General features: G+C 44.3%; 1 protein-coding gene across 1 annotated transcript; it reads right to left on the bottom strand.

Annotated features, from left to right (window-relative positions):
- Positions 1-3,568: 3,568 nt before the first annotated feature.
- On the bottom strand, positions 3,569-13,941 carry LOC119918627 (tryptase-like). Its single transcript, XM_038739381.1, has 7 exons — positions 13,800-13,941; positions 13,466-13,718; positions 12,717-12,882; positions 10,647-10,921; positions 8,149-8,294; positions 7,818-8,067; positions 3,569-4,557 (listed from the first exon to the last, which is right to left on the bottom strand). The coding sequence occupies exons 1-6, from the start codon at positions 13,917-13,919 to the stop codon at positions 7,819-7,821; spliced, it is 1,209 nt and encodes a 402-aa protein (XP_038595309.1). The 5' UTR covers positions 13,920-13,941; the 3' UTR covers positions 3,569-4,557; position 7,818.
- Positions 13,942-16,322: the final 2,381 nt, after the last annotated feature.

The raw sequence follows: 16,322 nt of genomic DNA, 5'->3' as shown, positions 1-16,322 counted from the left end.
GATTCAGATAGGCCACCACCGCTGTGTTGTTCTCCTCAGAACGAACCAGGACGTGGTGGCCTTGGAGATCGGGCAGGAAACTCCTTAGAGCCTGGAACACCGCCAACATCTCGAGACAGTTGATATGCCACTCGGATCGATGCACCTGCCAGGATCCCCTTGCAAAGCGGCCGTCCATGACCGCGCCCCAGCCCGTGAGGGAGGCGTCTGTCGAAATAACCAGCCGGCGACAAGACCCTCCCAGCACGGGCCCCTGGGACAGGAACCAAGTTTCCTTCCAAACTGATAGGGAACGAAGACACTTGCGCGTAACCCAAACCAGACGGAGAGGATTCCCCTCGGGGAAAAACCCTTGTTCCTTAGCCACCACTGCAGGGGTCTCATGTGCAGCAGTCCAGATGGTATTACGCTGGACGCAGCCGCCAGGAGACCCAACACTCGTTGAAAGTGTTTCATAGTGATGGCGTGGCCTAACTTCACCCCTTTCACGGCAGCCAATATGGTGTCGACACGTGCCGGAGACAATTGTGCCTGCATCGTTGTCGAATCCCATGCAACCCCTAGGAACGTAGCCCGTTGGGTGGGCGCCAGCATGCTCTTCTTTGCGTTGAGCCTCAGCCCTAAACGCCGCAGACGAGCCAGAACGACATCTCGATGCCGAACCGCCAACTCTCGAGACTGGGCTAGGATGAGCCAGTCGTCGATGAAGTTGAAATCCGGATGCCCCGGAGCCTCAGCGGGGCCAGTGCTGCATCCATACACTTGGTGAATGTGCTAGGGGAAGTGCCAGGCCGAATGGAAGAACCCGATACTGGTAAGCCACACCCCCGAAGGCAAACCTCAGGAACTTCCTGTGAGAAGGACGGATGGAGACCTAGAAATAGGCGTCCTTTAGATCTATCGTGACGAACCAATCCTCAGATTGGATGTGCGTCACGGTGGCGGGGATGATGAGCATCTTTAACCTGAATCTCCTCAGAGACCGGTTAGAACCCGCAGATCCAAAATAGGGCACGCAGCCCTCCGTCCTTCTTGGGGACTATGAAGTCTCTGTCTGGGGGGGAGACACGTTCCACGGCCCCTTTCCTCAGCAGAGTACAAACTTCCTGTCCCAACACCGGACCTTGCTCCGGGCGGACCACAGTCCAAACCACCCCCTCTCTTCTGTTGAATTTGGAGGGCGGGCTTTGAACTGTAGTCGATACCCATCTATGGCAGTGCGCAGGACCCGCGGAGAAATGTTCGTCAGGCTCCGCCAAGCGTCTGCAAAGTCTGCCAACGGAACCAGCCCCTCGGGGCTGGTGGTCGGTGTCTCGTGTGATCTTCTGGTGGACCCCTGAAGCCCCAGAACGGCAGGGGGGAGCCGCCGAAGATCCACGGTGAGTGAGTCGGGATGCCGTCCGTCTGCAGACCCTCGGGGCAGGCAGTACGGTGCGGACTCGATGGTGGCAGGTGCGTCCTGAACGTGTAAACGGCGGGATAACATCACCTGTTGCCACGGCGGAGGGGACCTCGGTCGGCCTCCGGGGGGTGGGGGGGGTGCGGGAGGGGAGAAAGACTCCCCTACACCGGTCTTCCCTGAGCTCCGTCGGGACTGGATGACGGTCCTCAGATCGCGTCTCTCAGACGGCTGAGGGTGAGAGCGCCGTCTCGCTGCCCCAGCTCCTCGGGGGGCCCCCGAGAAGCGACACTCTGCTTCCCTCCTCTCCGTAGGAGCTCGTAGAGGGAAGGGACCTACGCCTGGCAGCCTCAGCTGCCTTGGGTCCAGACCGGCGACGGAGGTACTGGCGGAACGCTTCGCACTGCGTCTAACGCTTCGTGGTTCTGCGAAGCTCCGCCAGATCTTCCTCGGAGGGACCCCCCCTCTGAACCATCTCCTGTAGCAGGTTGGCTTGGTAGGCTTGAAGCACCGTGGTGTGCAAGCTCGCACCTGCCTGGCCCGCTGGCATGTACGCCTTCCCCACAAGCGTGGATGTGGTGCGACATGGTTTGGATGGTAACGCCGGCTTCTCCAGGGAGGACGCAAGTCGAGGGGAGAGATAGCTCGCAAGCTCATCCTCCACCCGAGGCATCCTCCCATAACCACGGTCCCTAACCCCCATCACATTACTGTAGTTCAGTGATCGGGGTGTGGAAAGCCATGTAGAGAAGGGTCTGCCCCATGATTTACTCAGTTCATCATGTAAATCAGGAAAGAATGGCAGAGACCGGCGTGGAGGTGGCGTGTGGTGCTTAAGAAACCTTTCATCAAGCTACCACTAGCCTGTGGTGTCTGCTCCTCCCGTGGCCAGTTGATGTTGAGCTTAGCCACGGCTCTAGTCACCACCTCCAGCAGCACGTCATAGTCGGGCGCGGCCAGATGACGCCGCCCCGACACCCGGAAGTCATCGTCGACTGCGCTGAGCACGTCCGCCTCCTCGGAGTCGGATTGCTGCAGCGCCTCCGGATCCAAACCGCGAGCGGGAGAAGCCGAGAACGGGCTCCCGAACGAGGAAAGGAAGCGTCGGAGCCAGCGGATGAAGGTCGGGAAAAAGCCTCAGCCGTCCCGAAATCCTCCGACAGATCACGCTGTGAACCCATGAGTGAAGCCGCCGGGCCGCCTCAGCGGCCGCAGGGCCCGCACCACAGGGAAAACACATCCGGCCATCCTCGGAAAAGAGAGCCATGCTGTACCTCAGTACCCGCACGGAAAGGGCTTCGCAACGGGCGCAGGCAGCCCCCTCGAGAGCTGCCCGTGCGTGCTCCATCCCCAAACATGAGAGACACATCTCATGAGAATCTCCATCCGTGATGTACCGAGGGCAAGAAAAAACACACCTTCTGTACATCTGGTTGCCGGACATGCTGGTAGACTTCTTCTTCAGGTAAGACACACTGCTTGTAGGACTGGAGCTTTCTTCAAACAACATACAGAGCGCCTGCTGAATAAAAAAAGCTAATGATGAGTGTGTACAGGTGTGCTTTATACTCCTCCGGTTATTCCGTCACACCTTACCGTTCTAGCAACAGGCCAATAGGATTGGAGTGATTTCATTCACGTTCAGACCTGCTTCGCCTAGAGGCGTTCCCATAGTGTCGTAACCGACGCAGTTCGAGTTCCCTCGAAGGGGAACACCTGGATAGTGAGAGAAAATGTCCTGGAAAGTATGTGGTGGTTGCTCAGTTATGTTGTGAACACACCCGAGTCATGTCAAATATAGTATCACAGGTTGACTATGATTGATATGTATAAATAATATAATAGTTATAAGTGCTTCAAATTATAATGAAATAATTACTGAATGTCCCACTAATAAAGTGGGGTAATACATGCATTAGAACAGAGAGCGTGCAGAACTTTGTGAGTCATAAATGAGTGAAAACACTGCATTTGAGACTCGTAGCTACAGATTCAAGCAGTTCTAGTTAGTGACGTAATATATAAAATATTCTAGACATGAATTCACATACTGATTTGCAAATGTGGACATTTTATCTATGTGTTCCGTTTTTTGATGAGTGTGTGTGTGTTTAGCACCATATTCACTTCAGAAACTGTAGAAAATAAGTGAGTGTATCTTGATTTGTTAAATTTTTTATTTTGATACACAAGTGTGGAAACAAAAACAAACAACTTCAGCCTCCAGAATGACCATACAGTTGAATCAATACATCTCTAAAACAGTTTCAACACAAACAGATTATAACCATCATGAAGGAGGATTTACTGCAGGACATTTAGATTAGACTGCATGAGTTGAGTTCATACATGTACTCAAAGCCGACAGAAAGGATTTCCCTTAATTAAAAACCAGGTTATTGTGATTAAAAAAAATAAATCAAAGGGGTTAATATTTCAGCACTTTCACATCTACAGGACATTTGTTACCATGGCAAAACTCGACAAGACTTAATATTGACATTAACCTTTCAAACTAAATTATTATAAATGTAAAGTAGAGTTGAAGTATTTTTAGAGCAAATGCTGCTTGTTCACTTTAGATATCATTGTACATTAAGGTACACTAGCTCCAATAAGCAGATGATGGGCATGTGATCCTCTGACCTCTAAAATATGCTCCTTAAAGTTTTTTAATCCATTTGTTAACGACTGTTCCATTGACAGCATTAGTTTAATTCTACCTGCAATGTTAAACACCATCCTGTTTTCAGTTATTTGAGGGGGAAGTTTTATGTAAATGACAAATCATCATTTTGTCTTTGCATAACATCCTTCAAAAATCTTGACACGCTCGTATGCCAGGCTACATATACCTACATTTGTTCATTGCTGGTGAAACAATTCATTGTCATTCATTTATTAATTTTACACCCTTCATTATAGAGAGAAAGATATTTCCATCCAGAAGTTCTCACACAGAGAAGATGTGGAGATGGAAGAAGAAGAAGAGGGAGTGAGCAGGAGCGCCCCCGCTGGTAGTTGGTATGTTGCCGGCAGCAGTGCTGGTGCTGTTGTTGCTGGTGGTGTTGGTGTCTGAGCCAGGAAGGTGGTGTTGTTTCCAACTAACAACACTGCCGTCTGGAACCAAGAGCCGCTCTGCTCACCGCCAGATCACCCTGAACAAACAAACAGGACAGATGTGTTCAAGTACAATTTTTTTTGAAATGGAACTTAACTTTTTATTGCTTCGTTTCTCAAAATGTGCTATATGAACAATACCTCCTTTTGTGTTCTAATTAAAGTGAATAAGTATATTTCCAGAAAGGCCTTAAATGTTTAAAAATTTAAAGCAAGAAAATAGGTTAATGTGATGCATGCTGGTAATAACGTAACGTGACTTGTGGCATTTGCAAAGGCAGTTGCTGCAAGATCAATCATTATTCTATGCTCACAGTAAGCTCATACACTCTACGGGAGGAATAATGTGTCAGACTTGAAGGCAGTGTTTTAAACCATGCCCCTGTAGTCACCTGTATCTCACATCTGACTATCAAGTCGGCGAAAGTCAGCAGAAGTCATCTTATGCGCTTATGGAAAAAGGCCAAATGATCAAATGTAACAGAAGTAACAGAGTATAGAAGAGTTGATTACATCTCGGGTCTAGGACCAAAACTTGTCTTCACCTGTTAGATAAATTAAACAACAACTTGAAGTCAGTTACATCTTGGCAGGCCTCAAGAGGAACTGAGGGGCAGCTTGTGATACTTCGTATTTTATAGTCCTCAGACTCTTCCGATGGGGCGGTTTATTTGAATTGAATTCATTTATGAACTGTGTTATGACTGGTGTAGGCCAGTCATAACACAGTTCATAAATGAATTCATTGTGCCCATGCTGTCATGCAGTATGATATATAAAAAAAATCATAGCATGCATGTACAGCACGGCTGCCTGGTTTGGTATGTAGCTTCTGATTAGTTTGAAACAGGTGAGATTACTTTGTATTGTTTTTGAGATTTTCTTCTTGAGGATCTAAAACTAATCCTAGATATTTAAATTCTGTAACTGGATGAATGTCTTTATTTTGTAAATTAATATTAAATCTTTCTTTTAAATCAAGTTTTTTAATGTAAAAGCACATGGAGACTGTTTTTGAGAGATTTAGAAGTAACTGATTTTGGATGAGCCACTGTTGGATGTCAGACATACTGGTGGACAGTACAGCAGCAGCCTGCTCAGGTGACTTAGCAGGTTCATAAAGAACTGCATCATCCGCATAGACCTGACAACTGGCACCTGAGCAGTGCAGTATATTCATCCTAAAAATGTCATTAGATTTGGAATTTGAAAGTTTATTGATTATTTCTGCAACTTTTGTATCCGGCACCTCTTTAATATAAAAGGAATCTATTGAAGTGACTCTCAATGAATGATTGAGAGAATCGACGGACTGGAAATCTTTTGATAATTCTTCAACTGATTGTACAAAATATGAATTGAATTCATCAGCCATAGTGGCACTATCAGTTATACTACTGCCATTGATGTTAAGTTCTGCAATCTTTTTGTGTTTATTTGAGTTGTTAGTCAGATTTTTTAAATGCTTCCAAAGTGAATTATTCTTGCCTTTAGCACTGTCAGTTAGTTGAGTTTAATATGTGGCTTTTGCTTTCCACAGCTCAAATACAACTTTATTCCTTAAACTTCTGTAAATCAGGAGATCAGTATTAAGTTTAGCTCTTAGAGATGTTTTCAAAGATAAATCTCGCTTTTTCATGAGTTTTCGTATTTTCATTATTTATCCAGAGCACCATGGATTCTTTTTGTTTAGATTTTATTTGCTTTGTAAATTCAGACTTGTAATAGCTGTGGTCATGGAATTACACACAACACTCCTCTACATCATCTAATGTCATATTTTGTTCCCAGTTTATGTTTTTAAATTCCCTTTCAAATTGCACAATTTTGCTTTTAGGAATAATGAATTGTGTTTTTTCATGATCAGGTTTACCAAAGTACTGCAGGCGCTTCTTTGTCAGTTTCCTAACAGTCAAAGTCATTTTGTGGTCCGAGAGTCCAGTAATCAAATTATAAGTCCTTGTTCTGGTCTGTAAATGTAGTAAATGTCAAGTCAATGAGGGTCTTAGTCTGCCTTGTTATCCTTGTGGGTCCTTCAATCATTTGTCGATAGCTGAATTTTGTTATAAGTGCTTTGAGTTTCTGTTTACAGTTTTTGTCAGACCAGCTGATATTGTAGTCTCCATACCATATTGTCTCTCTGTAAGAGTCCAGTTGTTTAACTATAACATTTAATTCATCATAAAATGTAACATTATGAGAAGGTGGATTATAGAAGACAGCAATATTAAAATTCATAGTAGGCGATAGGGTTACATTTACGGCTAGACATTCCAGGGGAGTGTTCAGTTCAATTAAGTGATATTTAAATTCGTCCTTGATGTATATTAGTACTCCTCCCCCCTTGCCTGTATTTCTGTCCTTTCTAAAGCACTGATGCCCAGCAATGTCAATCATATTAGTTGGAATGTTACTGTGAAGCCACGGTTCTGTTAAACAGAGGTAATCCAAGTTTGAGTCCAGGAGAAGCGCATGTGTACTCTGCGTGTACCTGGAGGATTAAACGTGAATCCACTAGGGGGAGATCAAGGCCGGATCATCTCTTGCCAACACCGGATTGTCTTACTTGACATCGTCCGAATTTGAACATGGTAAACAAACCAAACATTGCAACACTTGAGGATGTTATCATAATGATGTCAGTAATTGCGGACTAGCTCCAGGAGTTGTATTCTAAACATCCCGCCATAAATCTCCTTTGTCTACTGCTGACCTTCTTCTTTTGCATTTAATGGTGGTTGGCAAACCAACTCCATTACTGCCACCACCTGGGCTGGTGTGTGGAACAGGACATTGCTGTTGACCTGCCTGTCAGATTGACATACTGCCCCCACGTTCATTTGCTGAACTGCATCTTGCGGACGAGTAGCTTTAATTTCTGGAGACGTGCACAACCTATGCTCCAAAGGAGCACAACCTACGGTTCAAAGGAACGCAAGATATGTGTGGCAGACCACAATGGGAGATACCCTTTACCTATCTGGCGTGGAGCACAGCTGAAGGTTAGACTACATGATGTTGGATTCAGGTGTGTGGATGCAAGTGTGTGTGTGTGTGTGTGATGTTGTAGTACGAGTAAAGAGAAAAGAGCAAGGCACACAGAGCAAGATATATTACGCCCTGAGTGACGTGGCTAGATACAATGTGACTAATACTCACACAGAACAGACCCCCATCAGTGAACTTGCATTCACGCACATGGTCGTGCATTTTGGTCATGATAAAGAAAAACATTTTAAATCTCTCTAAGAGGTTTCTAAATAAAAAATCAAATCATCTGGATAGGGCTGGCACTTACATTAGGGTGTGTTTTTTGGTGGTGTACAGGTGACGCTGAGGTCACCGTCAGTCCCAGTGGACTTGTAGGTGTAGTAGCCTGGCTGGAAGCTGGTGATCTGGCTGTTGATCCAGGACTGATACTGGGACACTCGGGTGTAGCCTGACTGGAAATTAGGCAGGGCACAACCCAGACTACTGGTAAAACTCACGATTCCCCCCTGGATCCAGCGACCACCCTGCTTGCTCACCAGCGGACCTCCTGAATCTCCCTTTAAGGAAAGAAACATCTTAGAGAAGGATTCTTTGCAAAATGTGAAATTGGACACAAACACAGGTGTAAAAATGATCACCTGACAGGTGTCCATCCCTCCAGCACTGAACCCAGCGCACATCTTGTTGCTGGTGATGATGCTCAGTCCATAGGTACAGCTACACTGTCTGTTCCCCACAATCGGCAGCTGCACCTCCATGAGGTTTCCTGGGGATGGAAGGGACACTGAAGAGACACAAATTCAGTTTAGTAAACAACACAAGTGGTGAAATGTGATTTCAAATGGTTTCACACAGAATGGACACTTAATATATCGTACAGGCTTTGCCCTCTAAGGCAATCGCTAGTTGATCGTTATCCCTCGCGCACACAACCAATGCTGAAAGAGGTTTTTTCATGCCCACCTGCGTGACTGGCCACCACCATGGTCTCATCCTGTCTATAAATTGGGGTTAGACTGGAAAAATCTGCTTCCATTTTTCTTCTAAAAAACATCTAAAGAGCTAAGATTAAAGAGCAAAAGAAGGAGAGGCAGAGAGTCATCAGGCTTTGCTCAACCAGCCAGATGGGGTACATTATGGACTTGAAGGCCGTGTCTGTTTCCGGAACACGCCAGCCAGCCCTCAGTCCACAGGTATCATGTGCTTTCTGCCCCCCTCCTCACCCTCCTCTGTCCAAGGATATGAAACCTGTTCAGATGCATCCACTGGATGGTGCTCCTTGACCCAGAAGAGCCAGAGTTGGATGACACTTGTCCCCAATCAGCTCGGATGGTCTCCTCATGCCTCACTTATACTTCATGGTGGACTCTCTGGCTGCCTCCTATGTCTCTTAATTGCATCCACATTTTCCTTACTTGTGTCTTTTCCTTGCGTTATATGCTTGATTTATACTCCTGCGTAGGGTCTACATGCGTAGCTAAGCCATAGGCTACGCACATAACCAGGCATTTATACTTGTGCATTGGTGTATCGATTCTGCAATTACATCAACAAACGCTACTTGGCAGTAGCGCTAGAGCGTCTACTGTGTTGACTTTTGCAAGCCGAGCAGGCTAACTTCTGGTTTTGCGATCCGCTAACTTGAATGGGGGTAAAACTGTATACATATACCCTTTTCAAATGTCATCAACCATATAGATTCTGATAGTGAAACGAGTCATTTTGCAACGTTCAAATATATTGATCCACTGTGTTACAGCCGCCGTTTTGGCCGCTAGTAAAAGTTACTACAAAGCAAGGGCACTTCCGGTTGGCATGGGGGCATTGCCATGCTACCAAGCCGACCAATGACAGTGCTTACGGTCCGCGTCAACTCAACGGATATGGATGCATGTCAGGCAACAGTGTAGCCTTTGCGTAGCGTAACCAATGCCGTCACCTACGCCATTGATTTGATGCAGAAGTATAAATTACACCTAAGTCCCGCCCACCGGGATGCATGAAGAGAAGCAAGAAAACCGTGAAGAATCCGTGCTGCCAGCAAGAGCCGTTCTTCACATGCGCAAAATCTGTCAGTTAAAGAAGGTTACCGCAAATCTGCCTATTCAAAATGATCCAACTAAATCTATACTTTATATATTAAAAACCTTACTCAACAGTACATCTTTAATTTTTAATAATGACAACAATCTCACAATGTGAGCAACACAAAGGAGGCTAACCCTAGCTGCTAGCACATCGGCTGTTGTGCACAGCTGTAAGGTTAGCCGGTCGACATGCATAAAATCACTGACTTAGGTTTAGGCACACACCATGATGGTTAGGGTTAAGTGCTATCATAGCTAGCTAGCTACCTACCTACTTAGCGCTTCCAGCCTGGAAAGGGTATTTCATTCAGATGAACCCAGAGGCGTCTCGTAAGGATCCCGAAGGGTACCTTTTGCATCAAATAACGCTATAAAGCGTAAGTATTTGATGCCCTGACAAGAGAACGGACAACAACACACGAATAATTATGAACAGGCACATTTAACCTTCTTTGACCGACAGGACGCCTTTTGCACATGTGAAGAACGGCTCTTGATCACGGCACGGATATGGCAATGACAAACCGTGCCAGGAAAGAAGGAACGAGGATATATGTTTTTAGAGATATGAGACACCCTTTCCCCTGAAGCGTCACGTGACGTCAAGAGACGTCTGTTTCTGATGACGGCGGCAGCTGATCACAGCTGGATCAGCTGTCAGTCTAACAGCTGTACAGACTTTTAATGGAGTTTGTGTCTGAACGCACTGTGCTGGTACTAATAAAGTCTCACAGTTATCAGTGCAGAGCAGCATGGGCTCATACCCCCTCCTACCTTCCTGTTGACACATGGAGAGCTGTCCTCCATGTTGGTCCTACTCCACTCACCATCAAACTGTGTGTTTGTTAATGTCACAGACAGATTATGACATCCCTACTGCCCCTTGACTTTAACCTTCGTTGGACACAGCCAGTTAGTTACAGGAAGGTTTTGTTGCTCCCCTGGGTAAATGAGGAACTACATTTTTACATGGAAAATTCAGGTTGTTGACACCATTGTAGTTATACTGTCTCTGAAAATAAATGTAATCCAGGTGCTTTCTGACCCACCTCCAGTTCCAACATTGCCCCAGCCGGTGGCCCAGGAGAGAGTCCCCTTGTAGTAGGTGCTGCCTGGGGCTGCCAGGCAGACGGGCTGGATGTAGGAAGTGAAAGCCACCGGTGAGGAGAGCTTCAGGAGGCAGATGTCGTTGTCATTAGTGTTGGAGTTATAGCTGGGATGCATGATGATCTGTGACACTGTCCGAGTCACTTTATTGGGGTTTGATCCCTGTAGACTCTGAAGACCCAGAGACACAGTCAGAGTGCTCGTGGTTACGCCTGTGCTGTAATCAGAAGACAAACAAAACAGTCAAAGTCACTGGAAGCAGAACTGTTGTCCAGATCTCTTTAGCAGAGACCACCATGTCTAATTAGAGAAGTTGTTCCCTTAATCTTATAATTTTCCATACAGTCTGCACATATGTACATTGCATGTTCTTTGCACATGTTGCAGTGGCGACCTCCAGAAAACTAAGGATTCATTTCTTCCTTATTCTACCTTATCAGTTTTATTCCAGGCAAAGAAATCTCCAAGTTTACATGTCAAAAGAAGTTAGTAAGAATAAATTTCAAATGTCGGTTAGGATAGAACTTGTGGTTAACGTTGTGAAATGTCACGATTTGGTTAGGTTTAGGAAAACATCTTAGTTTGGGTAAAAATAACTTAAAAAATAAATTACTTCACTTACTTCACTTATGTACATAGTTACTTCAACTATAATAATCAGTGTTGACTTTTTGTTTCAAATATGCAGCCAATTTCTAATCATTCAACTACAAGGGCCTCACTGTGATGAAAAGTGGTGGGGACATAAGGGCGCAGGTTAGGGGTGTGACGATACACAATATTAGGTTCATGAGAACAGTACGAGAAAATATTTTAATGCTATTTTGAAGACATATTCAATGCTGAAATATTTGTAAGGATGTAAGGGTCCACCACCAGAAGACTATGAGCATCAAACACCTTATTTCCAGCTTTCTGGAGACATTTTCTGCAGCAATTGGTGTAAAAGGAAACAAAATTCAGGTGGCTGGTGAAAAAATACAATAAACTATTGTGAAGTAATTAGTAGCTTGTTTTTTAGCTAAAGTTTTTTTCTTTTGAAGGATGCACATTTCTTCTTTATTTAGATTGCATTGAATGTTTTGTTATTGTGTTAATAAACCTTTCTCAAAGCATATACCATAAACTATACCATAGCTTTCGTGGGGGTTCTCTTTTTCCCCCCGCGTCATTCTTACTGCTGAATCATTAGCAGCTGTAAGCATTTAGGCCTGGGGCTGAGTGTGAAAGTATCAGGCATGTTTGTATTCTAATACTACTAATAATATTTATTATTATTATTATTATTATAGTTGTTGTTATCATATGTAGCCATTTTGCTACAACTACGCTTCACACAACAGCTATGTTTGCGACCTGATCTTTCTTTTCTCTGTGAGAGGGAAAAATTTAGAAAGTTGCGTGGCGCTGTGGAGAACTCCAGCTGCAGTAGTGCATGGATCTAATCCTAATATTCATCCAGCCAGAGAAACAATCACAAACCGCACACAGCGTGTCTGTCGTACTAGCGACACAACCCGTGGGAGTGGGGCAGTGGAGCGGACAGGGACAGGAGATAATAGAGCGACCAGCCCGCTGTGGATGGTCGGTGATTGTACCCTCTGGCTGGATGAAGTCTGAAGCTCCTGATTTTACGCATGGATCCATGATGATAGAGAAAATGGGAATAAAGCATGCTGTCAATATTTTAGAGATACCCAAAATACAGCTCAGCCCCCCCGCGCACCTATGATTACAATACTAGGATGGCTCAGTGTTCTCCACTGCCTCTTAGAACAGTTCTTCCCAACCTTGTTGGCTGGGGACGCTTCAAAAATGAAGGATTGTCTGCTTGCTACTCGTCATGACAGCTTGAAACAACACAGATTTTCACCTTGAATGATGATGAATGATAATATCAGTTAAATTCAAGTTGCAAAGGTCTAGGGTCTCGACCCAACTGCCTTAGACAGGCTGTTTACAGGACTGCATGGCATGTTGTTTTTTGTCGCAACCCAACCCTCACTAGTTACCTTGCAAAGCAGTGAGCAGCAGTCATCACCCATTGATTGTTAATGAGGGTTCCTCCACAGAAGTGGAACCCTGTAGAGGTTTGCAGACTGGCCTGCCAGGGCCAGCTGCCTGCAGAGGCCACCTGTCCTCCAACAATCTTGGTGTTGAGTGTTGGCTGACCACACACTGAGGAGAGAGACAATAAAGACACAGAGTGAACAATACGGGGTTTACAGTAAATACTGACAATAATGAAACTATTTTTAAAAGTTTACGTCCAAGAACATGTTTAAAATGTCCAAATGACAGCTGGACAGGAATCACTAAAGGTCACAGCTTAACAATATACATAAATATGAGTCATAAAAAGCTGCTTAAATAATAAACCTATACGGACGTTTTTTCTAGTGAGGATGGGCTGAAATGACTATATGTTATTCTACTGCTACTAATCTTATTACTAAAAATACTAATGAGTTTTATTAATACTACTACTACTGTTATTGCTCCAGTCCCTGATGATGTCTTAATGTCACAAAAACATGAAGCAGAAGTTAAAGGGCCCCTCCACTGATTTTACACATGAAGTAAGTTTTTTCTCTTTACGAAGAGTGACCACAAATATATAACTTTGTCGTTTTATAAACAACCATGGTGCTGCCATGAACTTCATGATGAACAGTAAATGAACACATCTCCATTCATACATTCTGGAAGAAGAAGAAGAAGAAGAAAAATCTAATATTAAGCTTTCCAAGGCTAAATGTACCTTGGGGTATTGACGGTGGCAGGCCAGGACAGCTGATGCTGAGGTCGCCGTCGGTCCCAGAGGAGGTAAAGGTGATGAAGCCTGGCTGGTTGCTGGTGATCTGGCTGTTGATCCAGGACTGATACTGGGACACCCGGGTGTAGCCTGATGGGATATTAGGCTGGGCACAGCCCTTACTACTGGTAAAACTCACGATTCCCGCCTGGATCCAGCGACCGCCCTGCTTGCTCACCAGCGGACCTCCTCCATCCCCCTTAAAGGAGAGAAACATTTAGGAGAAGGAATCTTTGCAAATGGTCAAATCTGACACAAATACAGGTGTAAAAATGCTCACCTGACAGATGCCTTTTCCTCCAGCAGTTAACCCGGCACAGATCACATTGTCTGTGATCGCACCCACTCCATAGTTACAGTTACACTCTCTGTTCCCCACAATCGGTTGCTGCACCTCCATTAGGTTTTGCGGGAAAGGAAGGGACACTGGAGAGAGACAAATTGAGTTTAATAGATTCACATCTTTTAAAATGGTTTCGCACAAAATGGGCAGTTTAATAAACACATTAGTGATCTGTGGCACACCTCAAGAGTTGCCAGGTGTTTGTCTGTGGATCAAACAAACATTCTCACTACTTGAACCTAAAGGACCATGCCAGTCGTTTTTCAATGTCTTAGTCCATTAAAGGGACAATGAGTAACTCCAATTCAAGCTTAAATGTTAAACCAAAGGACAGGTTTGCCACCAAACTTCAAAACACTTCCTGTACTTCACATTGAAACAGTAACACCAATTCATAACAAAAGAAAAGTTATCTCATTTCACTTTTCATATAAAGCAGGTCTAGACTGTACTCTATATTATTATTAACACTTGTTGTCTGAAGCAAGAAAAGACTCTCTTTTCGGAGGTAGAGAGACCTCGAATGGAACCGTGTCTCAGGTTTGGTGGCCATTGGTGGCGACCAGTTGGGGTTGAGAGAGAGAGAGAGAGAGCCAGAGAGAGCGTTGGATAGCAAAAGAGAGTGAGAGAGGGCGAAGGGCTGATGCAACACAATGTCCACATAGAACTACATAATCTGTAAAATTGGTTGTGGTTCAGACAGGAAATGAATAATGTTGTGATAATTTTACTAATATTGTATATAATGATAATACAAGAGGTGGAGAGAGGAGCTCAGTGCATCATGGGAACCCCCCCGGCAGTCTAGGCCTATAGCAGCATAACTAAGGGATGGTTCAGGACTACCTGAGCCAGCCCTAACTATAAGCTTTATCAAAGAGGAAAGTCTTAAGCCTACTCTTAAATGTGGAGATGGTGTCTGCCTCCTGAACCCAAACTGGAACCTGGTTCCACAGGAGAGGAGCTTGATAGCTGAACGCTCTGGCTCCTAGTTTACTTTGGAGACTCTAGGAACCACAAGTAACCCTGCATTCTGGGAGCGCAGTGCTCTGGTGGGGTAGTAAGGTACTATGAGCTCTTTAAGATAAGATGGTGCCTGACCATTAAGAGCTTTGTAGGTAAGAAGAATGATTTTAAATTCTATTCTGGATTTTACTGGAAGCCAATGCAGAGAAGCTAAAACAGGAAAAATATGATCTCTTTTCCTGGTTCCTGTCAGAACACGTGCTGCAGCATTCTGGATCAGCTGAAGAGTCTTAATGGACTTTTTCGAGCAGCCTGATAATAAGGAATTGCAGTAATCCAGCCTAGAAGTAACAAATGCATGGACTAGTTTTTCTGCATCATTTTTAGACAGGATGTTCCTGATTTTCGTAATATTATGTAGGTGAAAAAGGCGGTCCTTGAAATTTGCTTAATGTGAGACTTAAACAACATGTCCAAAGATAACTCCAAGATTCCTCACAGTGGCTGGAGGCCAGGGCGATTTTACATTTAATAAAGCATAACATAATTAAATCATGTTAAAGGTTCAGTGTGTAAGATTTTGTGTGAGGTTGCAAATTGCAAACCATATAACCGCATAATAGATTAAGTTTATTTTTGCCTGCCAGCAATAATATCTGGCGCGCAGTCAGATTATGGTGCTTTGATAGCAGCAAAAAATAAAAATAAATGTTTGACGATTTAGATTTCAGTCATGACAGCAACAGTTAGTCACATAATCACTTCCTCAAGTGCTTTAGCCTTCAAAAAAAAAGCGCAAGAATGTTTTTTGCATCAGTGCTTTACTTCGAGTTGAACTGAGCTTTGAAAAATTCTAAACATTAAAAAGAGTCTGTAGCCTGCTTGACCTCTTGAAGAGCCCGTAAAGCGTCCGTAGGTTAATGGATGCGGATCAAACACTGAAACACTGCAGCTGTAATGCTGTAATGTCAGCATGAGAAACTGTCGCTGCATGTCGCTATGTAATCAGTCTCACAACCTTCTAGTTGAGAGTCCTGCACTTTATCAACTTAGCTAACCGAACACCATGACAACAGTCTCAAATATTATGGCTTATATTCTCACCCACCATCTAATGCATGAAAATTGTTTCTTATTACTTCTTCTTCTTTGAACGTACATATTCAACGTAGTGATGAGCTAAGAAGAAGAATGATGATGATGAAACGAGCTCACATGACGGCACATACGGCGACGTCCTTGTAAGGGGGGACCCACAGTTATGTAGATAAATGAGTCATTCTAAGGTAATAAAAATATAAAGTTTATTGTGTAAGGTTATACACCACTGACACATAGTTATGGATATATATTGCTTTTCTGTCAATAATCCCAGAAATATTCACACTGGACCTTTAAATATGTGATAATTCAATTCAATACAGATGGGCTACATCTGAGGACTTGGCCTTTTAATTATTTAAGATCTCCTCCCTAAATCACAGAGGCTTCAGG

The sequence above is a fragment of the Micropterus salmoides genome, unplaced genomic scaffold, assembly GCF_014851395.1.
Source record: "Micropterus salmoides isolate LMB-PRFRI ecotype aquatic unplaced genomic scaffold, ASM1485139v1 Ms_hic_scaffold_2318, whole genome shotgun sequence".
NCBI lineage: Eukaryota > Metazoa > Chordata > Actinopteri > Centrarchiformes > Centrarchidae > Micropterus > Micropterus salmoides.
Note: the sequence above shows the minus strand (reverse complement) of the source record. Positions and strands in the feature narration are given on the sequence as shown.

Excerpts from the sequence above, each read along its gene's own strand:
- LOC119918627 (XM_038739381.1), bottom strand. The coding sequence starts at position 13,919 with ATGGAGGTGCAGCAACCGATTGTGGGGAACAGAGAGTGTAACTGTAAC. Across the intron at positions 13,719-13,799 it reads GAGGAAAAGGCATCTGTCAG|GGGGATGGAGGAGGTCCGCT; the intron begins GTGAGCATTTTT and ends CTCTCCTTTAAG. Across the intron at positions 8,295-10,646 it reads GGGCAATGTTGGAACTGGAG|TGTCCCTTCCATCCCCAGGA; the intron begins GTGGGTCAGAAA and ends GTGTCTCTTCAG.